At 45.5% G+C, this 15,552-nt stretch overlaps 2 protein-coding genes across 5 annotated transcripts in view; both read left to right on the top strand.

Annotated features, from left to right (window-relative positions):
• The first annotated feature begins 1,975 nt into the window (after nucleotides 1-1,975).
• LOC307072660 (tubulin alpha chain) lies at nucleotides 1,976-5,412 on the top strand. Its single transcript, XM_079732051.1, has 4 exons — nucleotides 1,976-2,126; nucleotides 3,554-3,776; nucleotides 3,939-4,087; nucleotides 4,282-5,412. The coding sequence occupies exons 1-4, from the start codon at nucleotides 2,124-2,126 to the stop codon at nucleotides 5,257-5,259; spliced, it is 1,353 nt and encodes a 450-aa protein (XP_079588177.1). The 5' UTR covers nucleotides 1,976-2,123; the 3' UTR covers nucleotides 5,260-5,412.
• Nucleotides 5,413-6,380: 968 nt separating this feature from the next.
• dnajb2 (DnaJ heat shock protein family (Hsp40) member B2) overlaps nucleotides 6,381-15,552 on the top strand; it is a 266,812-nt gene continuing 257,640 nt past the window's right edge. Inside the window, exons 1-9 of one of the 4 annotated variants that reach the window (XR_013811713.1) lie at nucleotides 6,381-6,647; nucleotides 7,528-7,616; nucleotides 8,174-8,283; nucleotides 8,860-8,913; nucleotides 9,467-9,589; nucleotides 9,873-9,983; nucleotides 10,828-10,957; nucleotides 11,163-11,233; nucleotides 11,660-12,835. Coding sequence is in view for 3 of the 4 variants with exons in the window: in XM_079732662.1 (XP_079588788.1) it covers nucleotides 7,552-7,616; nucleotides 8,174-8,283; nucleotides 8,860-8,913; nucleotides 9,467-9,589; nucleotides 9,873-9,983; nucleotides 10,828-10,957; nucleotides 11,163-11,233; nucleotides 11,660-12,297 (1,302 nt within the window). In the remaining variant the exon portion in view is untranslated. Of the gene's footprint in view, nucleotides 6,648-7,527; nucleotides 7,617-8,173; nucleotides 8,284-8,859; nucleotides 8,914-9,466; nucleotides 9,590-9,872; nucleotides 9,984-10,827; nucleotides 10,958-11,162; nucleotides 11,234-11,659; nucleotides 15,371-15,552 lie in introns of those variants that run through there. The other 3 variants (XM_079732664.1, XM_079732662.1, XM_079732663.1) reach the window with 3 other exon arrangements.

Here is a 15,552-nt window from a genome sequence, read left to right as displayed (position 1 = left end):
TGAGATATGTTGTGAGACGATAGGAGACGGCCATGGTGCCCCTCCCCCATGTCCCCTCATGGAACGCCCGGTATGAAAGGACTCCTGTGTACGTTCAACATACCATTCAGCTGTTCATGAGCCAGAGCCAGAGATTTAGAGAGGCGAAGAGAGATAAGGGGGAGAGGGAGAGAGATAGTGATGGAGAAGGGGAGGGAAGAGATCATCCCAGTATCCCGGAAGAGCAACCAGTAACGGACCCTACAGAGAGACAGAAGGGGATCGGCCAGGGGAAGGGAGGGGGTAAAAAGAGATTAAGTGAGCGAGAGACAAACAAAGAGGGTGGGGGGATATAGGGCGAGGTTACTGGCTGACTTGCTGACTGCAGTTGTTTTTCTATTATGCTCTGTCACACACTTGCCTGCAGCAACAATATAAACCCTATTGTCCACGACTGGTCCACTGAAATAGGGCCAACTGATCAGTTATTAAACACTGTATAGAGTTAATTATCCAATAATATGCCACATTTATTTAAATAAGCTATTTCAAGAACCTTTTGCATACTAGAATACTGTTTCTCCCTTGGATTATCTCTTTGCTCGATATAAAAGCTTTATCACACCACTTCTCAATAATCCAAAATTACTGTCAGAAGGTATTTATTTGTCTGTTGAGCCTTAAATCATCGACTTATACGGACACTGAGCAACAAAGAGTTGTGTTTGGAGTTGTGGACGCATGTGCCGACTGAGCTGTAGCCATTCTATAGATTTATATATATATATATATATATTCTATTCAACCCATCATGTTTGAAGTCACGTATGTGCTCATCCTGGATGAGAAAGACCTGTCGACCAAGGCGTGTTAGGAATAGGACTACTGTGTGTGTGTGTGTGTGTGTGTGTGTGTGTGTGTGTGTGTGTGTGTGTGTGTGTGTGTGTGTGTGTGTGTGTGTGTGTGTGTGGGTGGGTGGGTGGGTGTGTGTGTGTGTGTGTGTGTGTGTGTGTGCGTGTGTGTGGCTTCTGGTCTCTTGCTTTGTATGCAATATAAGTCATTCGGGAAAACGGATACACAGTCTTCATTAAAATGACACTTAAAGCCAAGGCAGGAAGCCACAGGGTATGTAAGGATGTCTCAGAGATTATGAGCAGGGATGGTAAAATGCACCGAGTCAGGATGTATGCAAGCGTCCACTGGCCCCTTCCGAGCCGGAATAGTAGGCATGCGCAATATCTGCCTGACTTTACAAGTCACACATCCATGCCATCGATAATTGCATTGATAGTAATAAGGAAAAGCAACCACTTCATGAGTTTTTATTTTCAATGGGAGTTGACAGCACCGGGCCGATTGTGTCAGTGAGTGACGTGGAGGTTCGGCCTGTGATCCACAGCGATAGGCCTTCCCCTCCTTAGAATAACATAAAGCAAAGTGAACGCACAAAGGAATGGATTATTTCGCGATAAATATCTATCTATCTATCTATCTATCTATCTATCTATCTATCTATCTATCTATCTATCTATCTATCTATCTATCTATCTATCTATCTATCTATCTATCTATCCATGTAGCCATCCATATCGATCTATCCATCTATCCATTTATCCATCTATCTATCTATACATCGATCCATCAATCTATATCGCGAAGTAATCCATGCATGTGTGCGTATGTATATAAATCCTAAATAAGAGATAATCTTGTGTTAAAGCGCAACATCTCAAATGAATGGGATACTGCGCTCCGACCATGGACATATTGGCTCCGACCCTACCCTGAACAAACCAAGGAGGACCGCCCCCTTTAGGAAGGACCGCCCCCTCTTCACGTTCAGTCCGCTGCTCCCTCCCGTCGTGGGGCTCTGCGGCTTGCCGCTGCCTCCCCCTCCTCCTCCTCTGGCTCCTCCTCACCCCCCTCCTCCCACTCCTCCTCACCCCTCTCCTCTGGCTCCTCCTCTCCTTCCAGCCGCGGGGCTCTGCGGCTGGCTGCTGCCTCCTCCTCCTGCTCCTCCTCACCCCCATCCTCTGGCTCCTCCTCTGCCGATATAAACCCGGACGCTCCTTTTCCTTCTCACTTCTGCCTTCTTCCTGAATCCTCAACGTCAGTCGAAGGGCAAGCCAAGCCAAGCATACAAAATGGTGAGTAACCGCTGACGTAGTGTGGGATCTGTCCCCGCTGTCTTTTGTTCTGGAGCTCTGCTCCCTCAGCCCGTGGGTGTGGACAAACACGTCTCCGACATCGTGGAGAAGAGCTTTTCAAATCGGTGGCCCTGTGGTCGAATTGTTAGATTGAATAGGCCTGCATATATATTTTTACAGTATGTATATACATTTATATATATGTACATAAAAAGGATTGTTTTGTTTAAATTATGCCACATCATAGAGGTTGTTAAAAATGTGATTGCGATAATGTGTTCATCTATCATTTTTGTTTCGTTTTCAAATGTAATGACAGAAGGGTGTGGTTGCTTTGTTACAAAAGATGGCACAAAACCAGCTTGCCAGCTGCGTCCCAACCAAGTATTGGAGGATCTTGGTCACATGACCAACTTCCTGAACTAGTCTGTTTGTCACTGTCCCTTCGAGTCCCATCTTACAGTTGAACAATGGGACAACCTAATTCTAAAAACAAGTTATGATATAAACGTACATTGTCTTTGTCTTTGAGAAAAGATGTCTCTCTTTAGTATTTGAATGGATGTGGACAATCCTGGCAGTTGGGTGTGTGTGTGTGTGGGTGGGTGGGGGGGGGGGGGGGGGAATGGATAGCGCAGACCAGAGGATAGGAGTGGTCAGGGCCTGGCCTAGCGTGACTTGGTTGGCAGCCATTTTGCAGCTGTTGGGATTTTTCTAGAGAAAAACGGGAGAGAGAGCTAGAGAAGGGGATAAGGGAAATCTCAGTTACACTGAATCTATGCAGCTGGACAGGATGGGGGAGGAGAGAAGGGGTTGGGCGCTGGGGAGGGGGGGGGGGGGGAGAGAGAGGGGCAAAGGGAGAGGAGAGGGAGGAGACGCAGGATGGAGATGGAGGGGAAGGGCAGCTCCGCCCAATAGATTAGACTCTTACAGCATATCTAATTTCTATGCTTTTTCAATCAAATTGTCATTTTAAGAAAGCCAGTATATTTTTACGATATTATTTTGTTTAAATCCCTTGCGATGGTGTTCACCCCAATGCAGGGTTTAAGCTGCAGACAAGGGCAGTCTGTTTAGCTATAAATGCATTTTAGACAAATCAATGCTCGTTTTAATATTGTCCAAGTCAAGTGGTTTTGCCTTTAAAATGCTAGTGAAAGTAGAACTCAGGATCGTTGATAGTACAGTACAAGTTTTTCTGTGCCAAGTCACCATGCGGCTGGAAAGAAAAGGGCGGAGCCATCCCATCAGACAAAGATGTTCTTTTGGCAACATTGAAAAATGATCAGCCTCTGCTTTTACTTAACCTTATTTCATTTGGGTTTTTATACGATATAATCCATAATCCAAACATTTCCAGAAAGCAAAGCCCATGTTGGCACCAGTGTATTTCATCAGACCTGACACTAGTGTCTCTCTCTCCCCAGCGTGAGTGTATTTCTATGCATGTTGGCCAAGCCGGCGCCCAGATGGGCAACGCCTGCTGGGAGCTGTACTGCCTGGAGCACGGCATCCAGCCCGATGGACAGATGCCCAGCGACAAGACCCTTGGAGGGGGCGACGACTCCTTCAACACCTTCTTCAGCGAGACCGGCGCCGGGAAGCATGTCCCTAGGGCCATCTTCGTGGACCTGGAGCCCACCGTGATTGGTAAGGCCACCTGGGCACACAATCAGCCAAAATGTGCAGACATTAGGGTGCCGTTAAACCAAGAGTCTGTTGGTAGCTAAACGGCAGCAGCCATTAGAGTCTTTTTTTCGTATGGATTAGATTAATGATTGAGTTTAATTGAGTGCGCTTTCCCCCTTCCAGATGAGGTGCGCACAGGAACCTACCGCCAGCTCTTCCACCCCGAGCAGCTGATCACTGGAAAGGAGGACGCAGCGAACAACTACGCCCGCGGCCACTACACCATCGGCAAGGAGATCATTGACCTGGTGCTGGACAGGACTCGCAAACTGGTGAGTTCCGTCATCATTGCATCTTATCCCATGTCTCACCTTTTTCGGATTCCTCTAGGACAACGTTCCAATGAGTTTTCAGATATTTCAATGATTTCTAGTAAGTTTTTTGGGCTTTTTCTTATTTTGCTACTGATTGATGGAGTTATTGATTGACACTATTTTTTTTCCTTGTGATTTGTGTCTCATTCTAGGCTGATCAGTGCACTGGCCTCCAGGGCTTCCTGATCTTCCACTCCTTCGGTGGAGGCACCGGCTCTGGCTTCACCTCCCTGCTGATGGAGCGTCTTTCTGTCGATTATGGCAAGAAATCCAAACTTGAATTTGCTGTGTACCCAGCGCCCCAGGTGTCCACAGCTGTAGTGGAGCCCTACAACTCCATCCTGACCACCCACACCACCCTGGAACACTCAGACTGTGCCTTCATGGTGGACAATGAAGCTATCTACGACATCTGCCGCAGAAACCTCGACATCGAACGCCCATCCTACACCAACCTCAACAGGCTCATTGGTCAGATCGTGTCCTCAATCACCGCCTCACTTCGCTTCGATGGTGCCCTGAACGTCGACCTGACTGAGTTCCAGACCAACTTGGTGCCCTACCCTCGTATCCACTTCCCATTGGCCACCTATGCTCCAGTCATCTCCGCGGAGAAGGCCTACCATGAGCAGCTGTCCGTTGCAGACATCACCAACGCCTGCTTTGAGCCAGCCAACCAGATGGTGAAATGTGATCCTCGCCATGGTAAATACATGGCCTGCTGTCTGCTGTACCGAGGTGACGTGGTCCCTAAAGACGTCAACTCCGCCATCGCTGCCATCAAGACCAAGAGAACCATCCAGTTTGTGGACTGGTGTCCCACAGGCTTCAAGGTTGGCATCAACTACCAACCACCAACTGTGGTTCCAGGAGGAGATCTGGCCAAGGTCCAGAGGGCCGTGTGCATGCTGAGCAACACCACTGCCATTGCTGAAGCCTGGGCTCGTCTCGACCACAAGTTTGACCTGATGTACGCCAAGAGGGCCTTTGTCCACTGGTATGTTGGGGAGGGCATGGAGGAAGGAGAGTTCTCAGAGGCAAGAGAAGACATGGCCGCTCTGGAGAAGGATTATGAAGAGGTTGGCACTGACAGCATGGGAGAAGAAGATGAAGAAGGAGAAGAGTATTAAAGGGCTAACAATGATTTCTGTGCTCTGCCATCATACATTCCAAGTTACAATGATGGTAACATATTTCTTGTTACCCTAGTAAACCACATCATAATAACCTGTGGAGCTCAGCCAACAGTATTATGAATAAAACAATCGAAAGTGTCACTCCAACTGTTGATTGTGTGATTCATTTTTGTAGATGTATGAGAATAACGTAATGCAACATTTAGATGCAGCTGATAAAAATAAGAAAAAAAACACCCATTATAAGTATTATTTGTCATCCATAACATGGGTTTTGAAGGTATGTGCAGAATATTTTATATGGCAAGTTTGCAAGGCAAATGTAATTCATCCCTATAACAACATAAGTTGCAAAAAACAAACCCGCCCTGACAACTTGTTGAAGTAGTCTATAATGTGTAATTTGATTAATCGAAAAACACACGTTATTACACAGCACTAATGTCCTTCGTGTAGCATCTAAAAGTTCCAGAAACTCTGAGTGAACTTCTCCGGGAGATTTCGCAATAGTAAAATAAATGATTAGTAAGATTACTATTCCATACACTTTGCATAACGGTATTTTACATGCATATGCCGTAGTTGCATTGAAAAGCTTTCATTAACCACCAGAGGGGAGCATCGGTCACTGGGTGGTTCACCATTTTGTACTAGAAGATCTACATTTTCTTTTCGTATAAGTTTCTACTAGTTTACTAGTTTATAGTAAACGTATGTTGTTTCTTTCTCAAATACAAAATAAGAACATAGGCGCTATTTCAGGTTCTTAAATATATATTTTTGAGAATACACGACGATGTTCAGTCCCTTTCAAAGCACCAGAAGTCTTTGGGCCGCAGACGGGTCCATGCCGCAGACAGACAAACAGATTGAGTGACGTTTCTCTCTCTCTCTGGCTGTCTGTCTCTCTCCCTCCCTCTCTATCTCTCTCTCCCCCCCTTTCTCTCTCTCTCTCTCTCTCTCTCTCTCTCTCTCTCTCTCTCTCTCTCTCTCTCTCTCTCTCTCTCTCTCTCTCTCTCTCTCTCTCTCTATCTCCCTCCCTCCCTCCCTCCCTCGTCAGCCCGCTCTCAGCTGATAATGACGTAGCGCGCAGTTGATCCAACACACGGGTGCAGGAGAAACCGAGGGACTGTTGTTAACTTATGGTCTCCGCGGAACCGTCCACATAGGAGTAAGAGAAGAGGTATTCCGCGACAGCCATTGGCCTGTGTGTCGGGCTGTCCTGGGCCTAGCGGTGAGGTTTCTGGCGGGTTCTGAGGGGCACGTCATGCTGTGTTTGTAAGGTTTTGGAGAGCAGAGAAACGCATTCCTGAGCCACTACGACCACATCACAAATTCATTCTGCTGCTGAACGACACTCCTGTCATCTGATCTATTTCAAGGTACAGTCGTGGCTGCTCACAACATGTTCCCGTCGTGGACCATGTTTGCCTTTGTAACCACGTTAGGATTATTGGTTCTGTACTTAGGTTGTAAGATACAAGGCAAGTGATTGCTATCGCCACCCCTTAGTGTGTGTGTGTGTGTGTGTGTGTGTGTGTTAGTGCGTGTGTGTGCGTGCGTGCGTGCGTGTGTGTGTGTCTGACACTACAGCAGCTGTCAAATGCCACGGCATAGACTAGTACTCTAGTAAGCTGGAAATAACATACAGTAATACCACGTGCGTTTGGCCTCCCTCTCCCTTCCATATGATCGCAGGGCTGTTCTCTAGGGGAACACCGGGACCCAATTGGCCCCGGGTCCCACAGGCCCGGGACCCACAGCCCCGGCTTCACTTTCCTTTGCTTTGGTTCAGTTACATCCTCACCGTTGGCCCTTATCTGGTGCCAGTGGACCACTGAACCAGTTGGTGTTTCTGTTTTGGCGAAGAGCGATTCCTCAGACACCAAGTGTTGCTGGAAGTCCACTTTGAATGCCTTTTTTAGTCATTGTGTTTGAACATGAATAAATTCCTCTCTGACGTAGGGTCGTATAGATATGATCGGTGCGTCATTTACTAAATAAAGTCAGAGATCTTTCCAGTGTTTTTTTAATTTAAATATAACGACGTCACCTCCGTTTCGAAACTCTTTAGAGTGACTGCCATTGCATCATCTATATGAAACCAGGGTCAAAGTAGGCTAATTCAAAGTATAATCGGCGTAATATGTAACATAATATATTTGGAACATATCCAAATGTGTTGCACAATAGGATTTCTGTAGTTTCTCTTTCATTTCCATACCTATTTATTGTGACTGAGTTCTGTGTTTGGCGATCTAGATCACTGAGGAGAGACCAGAAGACATGGGGGACTACTATGAGGTCCTGGGGGTTTCTAAAACCGCCTCCCAGGAGGACATCAAGAAGGCGTGAGTGCACAACAACAGCGTACCTCAGGGTTAGCTAGTGGCTCACCTGTAGTTGAGGGTTGGGTAGTGGCTCACGTGTAGTTGAGGGTTGGGTATAGGCTCACCTGTGGTTAAGAGTTAGGTAGTGACTAATCTGGAGTTAAGAGTTAGGTAGTGTAACACTGGTAGTTTGGGGTTAGGTCGTCTCACACCTTTTAGTTTCGTGGTAATAATCCCTGTCGTTTAGGGTTAGGTAGTGTCACAAGGGTAGTTTGGGGTTAGGTCGTGTCACATCAGTAGTTTAGGGTTAGGTAGTTTCAGCTCAGGGTCAGTGGTCAGCAGTGTGGCATACTTACCGTTGTAAGTGGTGTGGCTTTTACATTATGTTAAATCATAGTCATTCCATTTAACAATACCCTTATCAGTGATATTATGTTAAAAAGTAAACAATGAAAATTAAAAATGAATTGGCTGTTGAAAGAATGAATCTGAAAGACAAACTCTTATTAATTATAGATTCGATCTCAAATAGCTGTTGGTTGCGAGGCTACCTTCCGTTGTGCTCTATATCTCCTCAGGTACAGGAAGCAGGCTCTGAGGTGGCATCCAGACAAGAACCCAGACAACAAGGAGGGGGCAGAGAAGAAGTTCAAAGAAATCGCTGAAGCCTATGAAGTTCTGTCTGACAGTGAGTCTGGCAGCAGATCTAGTTGTTCAGCTCTGAGAAATCGGAGCCAAAGAGATGGATGAAGAGATGGTTGAGTAAATGGATCAAAGAACGGGTGAACCAACACTTGGTTGGTTGGTTGGTTGGTTAGGTTAGTTACACTGTTGTCAATGGTGGGGGGGGACCTTGGAGGACAGCCTGGGGAATAGGGGCTGTGAGTAATCTACTGGTATTAACAACTGGTGTCTGTCTGGGGTCCGAGGCCTGGGCCGAGGGCCGGGCTGATGAAGTTAGTTGGACTATTAATTGACCACTTGTTCGTTAGTGAGTCAAGAGACTAACTTCAGTTAGGGGGACAGTGGCTAGTGGTTATGTCTGGCTGTGTGCGCTGTGTGTATTGACACTGTATGAGTCATGCCATGCGCATCTGTCTCTCTGGCCTAGCAGCTCTCCTTACAGTTCAGCTTCAGCTGTTGGATTCATGAGTCACCGTGGTTACCAATATCACCGTCTTGCTTTAGCCAGACTTTATTTTTTGTGTGTTCATGTTATATTTGAATGTCAGTGATTGGTTTGTGTTTTCTTTGTGACTTACAGAGAGTAAACGTGCGTCGTATGACAGCTATGGAAATGACCGGATGCCACGCAGAGGTAGGTCAGCTTACAGGGGTTATTTAGATTCCCCTAGAGATATTATACAGCATTAGATACATTAGTTTATGAGGCATTTCGATTATTGCAAATGTAAGATCATTTCCAAAAGCAATTGTGACATGTATTATACATGTAATTACATGAAACGTAAATTTGTATAGAATGTGCAATGTACAACTTTTGATGTTGATTTAATGGTTTTGTAAAAATGTATATAGTTGTATTGTCAATCAAAAACTGTACACCTCCCTTCTTTACTAAACTGCTCACACCTCTTTCTCCTCTACTCCTCTACTCCTCCACTCCTTCCTCATGCATCCCTGTCCCTCTCACACCCCCCTCTGACTCATCTCTCAACTCCATCCACTGCCGCTGAACCTCTCTCTCTCTCTCTCTCTCTCTCTTTCTTTCTTTTCTCTCTCTCTCTCTCTCTCTCTCTCTCTCTCTCTCTCTCTCTCTCTCTCTCTCTCTCTCTCTCTCTCTCTCTCTCTCTCTCTCTCTCTCTCTCTCTCTCTCTGTCTCCCTCTGTGGTCCTGCCTCTCTCCAACAGGCTCCCCCGGCTCCCCCACAGACTTCCCCTCGGACTTCCCAGGGTTCAGCTTCACATTCCGCAGCCCTGACGAGGTGTTCAGGGAGTTCTTCGGCAGCCAGGACCCCTTTGCTGGCTTCTTTGGTGCGTCAGATCAGCCTAATAATAAGTAATGCAAAATGTAATGCATGAAAAAAGAGACCAATGCATGGTAATTGTACTGCCAAAGGTACATTTATCATAGTATTGTTTGTACTGTATATATACTACTCACATTGTCCCTTATCTTAATTAAATATTTTCTCTCTCTCTCTCTCTCGCTCTCTCTCTCTCTCTCTCTCTCGCTCTCTCTCTCTCTCTCTCTCTCTCTCTCTCTCTCTCTCTCTCTCTCTCTCTCTCTCTCTCGCTCTCTCTCTCTCTCTCTCAGATGACTTCTCGCCATTTGGAGGGATCCACAGTCACGGTGGTTTCCATGACCACCCAGGCCCCTCCTCCCGTCTTGGCCCCGGTCGGTTCTTCTCCTTCCCGGCACCTGGAGGTAAACATCAGGAGATTGATGGTGCTGACGCTGACTCACACTCTCACTGGTCACCACATAAAGACACACAACAGCATCATCTCTGTTCAAAAATGAGAATGCTTATACATGGTTGGTTGTGTGTGTGTTTCTGTACGCGTTTGCACATGCACATCCATTGGCAGGATTGTTTAGCGGCTTTGATGTTCGACCCAGCCAAAGAGTGGTAGGTTTGATTCCCAAAATCCGCAGCCTAAACTGTAAGCGTCTTTGTGCTAGAGATGCCCCTTATCTACTCCTCAGTGCCATGGGTTGTATCTCAGGCTTTGTTTATTAAAACACAAGGCTATCCTAGGGACCAGACCACTCTGCCAGCTCATGTTCTAAATTCCTCTGTCATATGCGTCTGGCCCCCTCCCGTTCAGCAGACCTGGCCTGGTTCAGCCAATCACAGCCAGCAAGATGGCTACCGCTGATGCGTCACATATGTTGTTGCTCCGATTGTTGTTTTCTTTGCTCTGAGGTTCCAGACTAATATGCATTTACGAATTGGTCTAGCGATAGCAGGCTAATTCAAGGCATCTCCATAAGCACCAGTGCACAATATAAAGTTGATATGGTTTATATTAAAAATAATGCAAAATGTTCAATGGTTAGTTAGATGTATTACAATCTCGCTTCGAAAAACAAATTATATACAAATTATTAATTTGAACTTCGCATGTAGGGGGGCTCAGCTCTCCTTATTGAACCAATGCCCCCCCCCCCCCCCCCCCTCAGAGCCGCCATTGGCTTCTGAATTCACTGCAGTATCTGATCATAACCTCATCCTCTCATCATAACCTTCCTGTCCTGCGGCCTCCAGCGGACTTCACCTCCTTCTCCTCCATGGGGTCGTGCAGCTCGGAGGGCCTGGGGGGCCCGGCGATGAGCAGCTTCAGATCAGTGTCCACCTCCACCCGCATCATCAACGGGAAACGCACTACTACCAAGAAGTACGTCCAGGCCTCAGTCAGGCGCTGAACCATGAACCCTGGGGCTGTTCTGTATTATTATCTTGTACCTCCAAGCTGTCACACCCATTCTTTATGATTGCATTGTTTAATGGCTTATGTTGTCTGTATTTAAGTTTTGTATGTTTGCGTGTGTGTGTGTGTGTGTGTGTGTGTGTGTGTGTGCGTGTGCTTGTTTGTCCTGTAGGATCAAAGAGAATGGACAGGAGAGGATTGAGATCGAGGAGGATGGTTTACTGAAGACTATAATGATTAATGGTAAGATGGACGATAAGGTGCTTGACTGAACACCTAAACATTTTGCTCAATGCCTGAGTAGGATATGATTATGGTACACAAAAAGTAAAGTACAGTTAATTATAGTACAGTATACAAAAGTATAGTATAGATTATCCTTGTATGCAATATAGCCTTTCTCAATCGTTGTTGCTGCCACTTCCTAACACATCTACTTTGCATTTGTGTATATATTTGTGTGTCCATGTATGTATGTATGTGTGTGTGTGTGTATGTGTGTGTTTGTTTTTTATGTGTCTGTATGTGTGTGTGTGTTTACTTCTATGTTTGTGTGTGTGTGTGTGCGTGTGTATGTGTGTATGTGTGTGTCCTTTGTATGTCTGTATGGGTGTGTGTGTGTGTATGTGTGTGTGTGTGTGTGTGTGTGTGTGTTTGTGTTGTCTCTAGGGGTGACGGATGAGATGGCCCTTATGCTGGAGCTGAGCAAGCGGAATCAGAACTCCTCCCACCCGCCGCCCGCCAGACCCCGCCTCCAGCAAGACAAACCTCCCACTGATAGGCCCCGCACCAGCCCTTTCTCCTCCGCCGCCGCCCAGCGCTCCTTTAGCTCTGCCCCTTACTTCAACTACGGCGGGGTAGGGGCAGAGCGGGAGGAGGACGAGGACGAGCAGCTGCAGCTGGCGCTGGCCTGCAGCCTGTCAGAAATGGAGGCCAAGCAGAGAGCCGCCGCAACCACGGCAACAGACTTCATCTCAGGTGCTGGGCTGGGGGAGCACGGCGGGACTGACCGGACCGGGGGCCCTAGAGGAGCCGGGGGGAGGCGGGGCGTGGAGGAGGGGAGGACCAATGGCGTGAGGGAAGAAGGCTTTAGGCAGGAGAAGGGTCTGGAGAGGGGAGAAGGGTCTGACCAGGCCAGAGGGGAGGAGGGGGCGGGGGGCTTGTCCAGGGGGTCCGGCCCTCTGCCTGGGGACCCTCCTCTGGGTCCAAATGGGAACGCCGGTCCACCTCACCCTAGCAGCGAGGATGGGGAACTGGTCACAGGGAATGTCAAAAAGAAAAAGAAATGTACATGTGTTGTTTGCTGAGTGTGTCTGTGTGTGTGTGAGTCTGTACATTCATGCATACAGGTTTCCATGTGTGTGTGTGTGCGCTTGCATGCATGCATGTATGTTTCTGTGTCTGCATGGATGCATGTGTGGGTCTGTATGTGTGTGTGACTGAGTCAGGTGGGGGTATGGTAGCCTATACACTCCACCACCAATTCACCTGAAATCTGCCTACGCTAACTAACATTTCTGACAGTGTTGATGTTATTGACGTGCCATCTTAAAAGGAAACGCTAAACGTTTGTCTGAAGGGTTGTTTCATTCGTTGCCGATGGCCAGCCCTGCCTTCCTGCATTAACAAATGAACAGATTTAAACATATGCTGCATTATTACCAAAAAGCACAAACCATTTATTATATTTTATTGTTTATTTTTCCCTTTCCTCTAGAATTCCTTTTTTAGTATTTGGATAAACAATAACAGAGAGCATATGAGGACCCAGTTATTATTTCCTAAAGGTGTGTGTGTGTGTGTGTGTGTGTGTGTGTGTGTGTGTGTGTGTGTGTGTGTGTGTGTGTGTTTGTAGAGGTGTGTGTGTGTGTGTGTGTGTGGGGATGTGGGTGTGGGGATGGGTGAGTGGGTTTGTGTGTGTGTGTTTGTGTGTGGGGGGGGTGGCTAGGTAGGTGTGTGTGTGTGTGTTTTTTTTATTTGGCTGTGGGTGTGAGGGTGAGCGGGTGGGTTGGTGTGTGTGTGTGTACATACGAGGGCCAGCCGGTCAGTTCAGACGCTACTGTGGAATGTTCCCCACAGATCCCCCATTGTGGACTCTGCAGCAGTGTTACGTAACAGCTGTCCTGTATCAGCACACACACGCGGCCCGCAGACAATGGCTCACCCCAGCGGCCTGCTTCTAGAGAGAGGGTGTGTGTGTGTGTGTGTGTGTGTGTCTGGGTGGGCGGCTGTGTGTGTGTCTGTGGGGGGGGGCTGTGAGGGTGTGTGGGTGTGTGTGTGTGTCCATGTGGCTGGGTCTGCGGGGCCAAATGCCCACGCATTCAGAGGACAGAAGGTAGAACCCGACAGTTGCATGGTTTACTTCTCACTGTCCAGGGTATATACATATATATATACATATATATATATATATATATATATATATATATAATATATATAATAGACCTGGCTATCAAAGCATGCTAATGTAAAGCACATTTTTCTTATTGTGAGATTACTATTGTACAAAGCTGCAACCCTTATTTTCATTGAAATCTGATTATTTTTCATTGATTAATGAACAAGTCTTTAACTTGTCCATGGTCATAACTCCTCACAAGTGGCCATACCCAGAACGATGTCTAAAATGTACTTTATTTTTTCTGTCAAGCAGCCAAGAAATGTTGAAGGATTTACTCTATGATAATCTGAAAGACAGAAAAGCAACTCAATTAGATTCATACTGAAGATCTGACAGTGTTTGGTATTTTTACTTGATACATGACCGTAACAGATATTCATTCTACATATTAATTGATTAGTTTTGAAATCAATCAAAATATAGACCACAATATATATAGAGGAGGGGTGTTAATAATCTGACCATGAGGTGGAATGACACCCTCCAGCGATGAAGTTGATTGACAGGTTCCATAAAAGAAGTTCAAGACGCCATCTTGACCAAATGGAATGTGAAGGACATCATGGGGAGCCTTCTTAAGCACGACTTAACTATCATAACTAATTCATCAGATGTTTGAATTATATATTAGTGTGGTGAGTTTGGAGTTCTGTGATCTGCATACGGTCTGAATCCTGGGTCATGATTAATGGATGGTAGGCCCAGGTACTACCAGACAAGTTCCAACATGGCTGCTGTTTATGAAAGTGCTAATTATACAATCAGTGAATGGAATGGAATGCCTTTTTCCTCCTGTGCCATGAAGAAGACTCAGAAGCAGCCAAGTCTTCAGTCAACTTTTGCTCCTAATAAAATGTACTTAAAGGCATTTTGTCTTCTAGTTGATCAATTTGGATTGATTTTGTATTCATTTTTATATATTTTTTTAATTTAAAGATGTGAATCTATTTGAAGTCACATTCTGTTTTGACAGAGAGACCGTAGCAACAGAGTATGTTGTACTTACTAGTTTGAATGTAATTAGAACCTTTGAAAAAGGTTTGAAGTGATTCTAAATCACACAATCAGCCTAATGAGGTGGCTCGGTCCAGATCCACATCTAGTTTAGGGACGGAGACGAGGGAGAGACACCAGGGGAAGGAGGGAGGGAGAGCAACTCTGTGACCCTTGTGACTGTTTAGAAAGGGTTACTATGGTGCTTTTGGAAGGGGGCCCAAACCGGACCCTACGCTGCACAGACACTGCCTTGGAACACCAGCAACTGTCTGATTGAATGATTGTTTTCAATGGGGGGGAATAATATAATTTGTCTTATGATTTCATGTAGAATGTATTTTACAGCATGGAGTCATCTGAACGAGGACAATCTGAGCTGTGGCCAGACAGGATGTTTATGATATTTAGAAAATCTCCCACTACAGTAATAATCAGCAAGACCTCATTAAGCTTGATAAAACAAATCTGGCATGGTGGTTTTATATGAAATATGTATGCTATGACAAAGTCACGCCTTTTTTTCTATTGTACAACCATCTGCGCCTCAACGGCTTAGGTTTTCTGTTTCTGTGTATTTATGATACTTGACTGAAACCATTTCAAATTTAAGTTATGTGTTCCTACTTGTTTACCTTGAATGACTAAATTACAGCTTCAGCACTGGATTGATTTGCAAAGACTGATTACACTTACGTTGAATAAGAGACAAGGGGAGAGGGAGTATTTTTTTATGCTTTTGAAAAATGGCAATATATTGTACTTGTACTACATGAATCTTGTTTGATTAATTGTTTACAATTTTATTAAATAATTGTTAAAAGGAAGTTGACAGAATAAAAAATATTCAGCTAAAAAGAGAGCAGAGAAATTTGAATTATTTGACAATAACTGGCAGAATGTATTAAGACCATTATTCTAATAGTTGACACATGCAGCGCTCTCCTAAGGCACAATATCTTTACTGTATTCTGAAAAGATTTATCTTCAGACCATTAGAACTAGCAATAGTAGATCCACATTTGAACCTGTGTGAGGCTGCCTTTTTAACAACATGTTTATAGTACCATTTACGTGCTTGGGATTTAATTTAAGCAATGCTTTAACAGTTAAGTAAGTGTCTAAGTGTTTAAGAGAGTGTATAAATGTTACTTAAATTTAAATAATT

The sequence above is a fragment of the Pollachius pollachius genome (assembly GCF_949987615.1).
Source record: "Pollachius pollachius genome assembly, chromosome: 3".
Taxonomy (NCBI): Eukaryota; Metazoa; Chordata; class Actinopteri; order Gadiformes; family Gadidae; genus Pollachius; species Pollachius pollachius.
Note: the sequence above shows the minus strand (reverse complement) of the source record. Positions and strands in the feature narration are given on the sequence as shown.

Bases quoted from the DNA above. Each gene is read 5' to 3' on its own strand.
- LOC307072660 (XM_079732051.1), top strand. The intron at 3,777-3,938 runs GTAAGGCCACCT...TCCCCCTTCCAG, and splicing joins CCTGGAGCCCACCGTGATTG to ATGAGGTGCGCACAGGAACC. The intron at 4,088-4,281 runs GTGAGTTCCGTC...GTCTCATTCTAG, and splicing joins TGGACAGGACTCGCAAACTG to GCTGATCAGTGCACTGGCCT.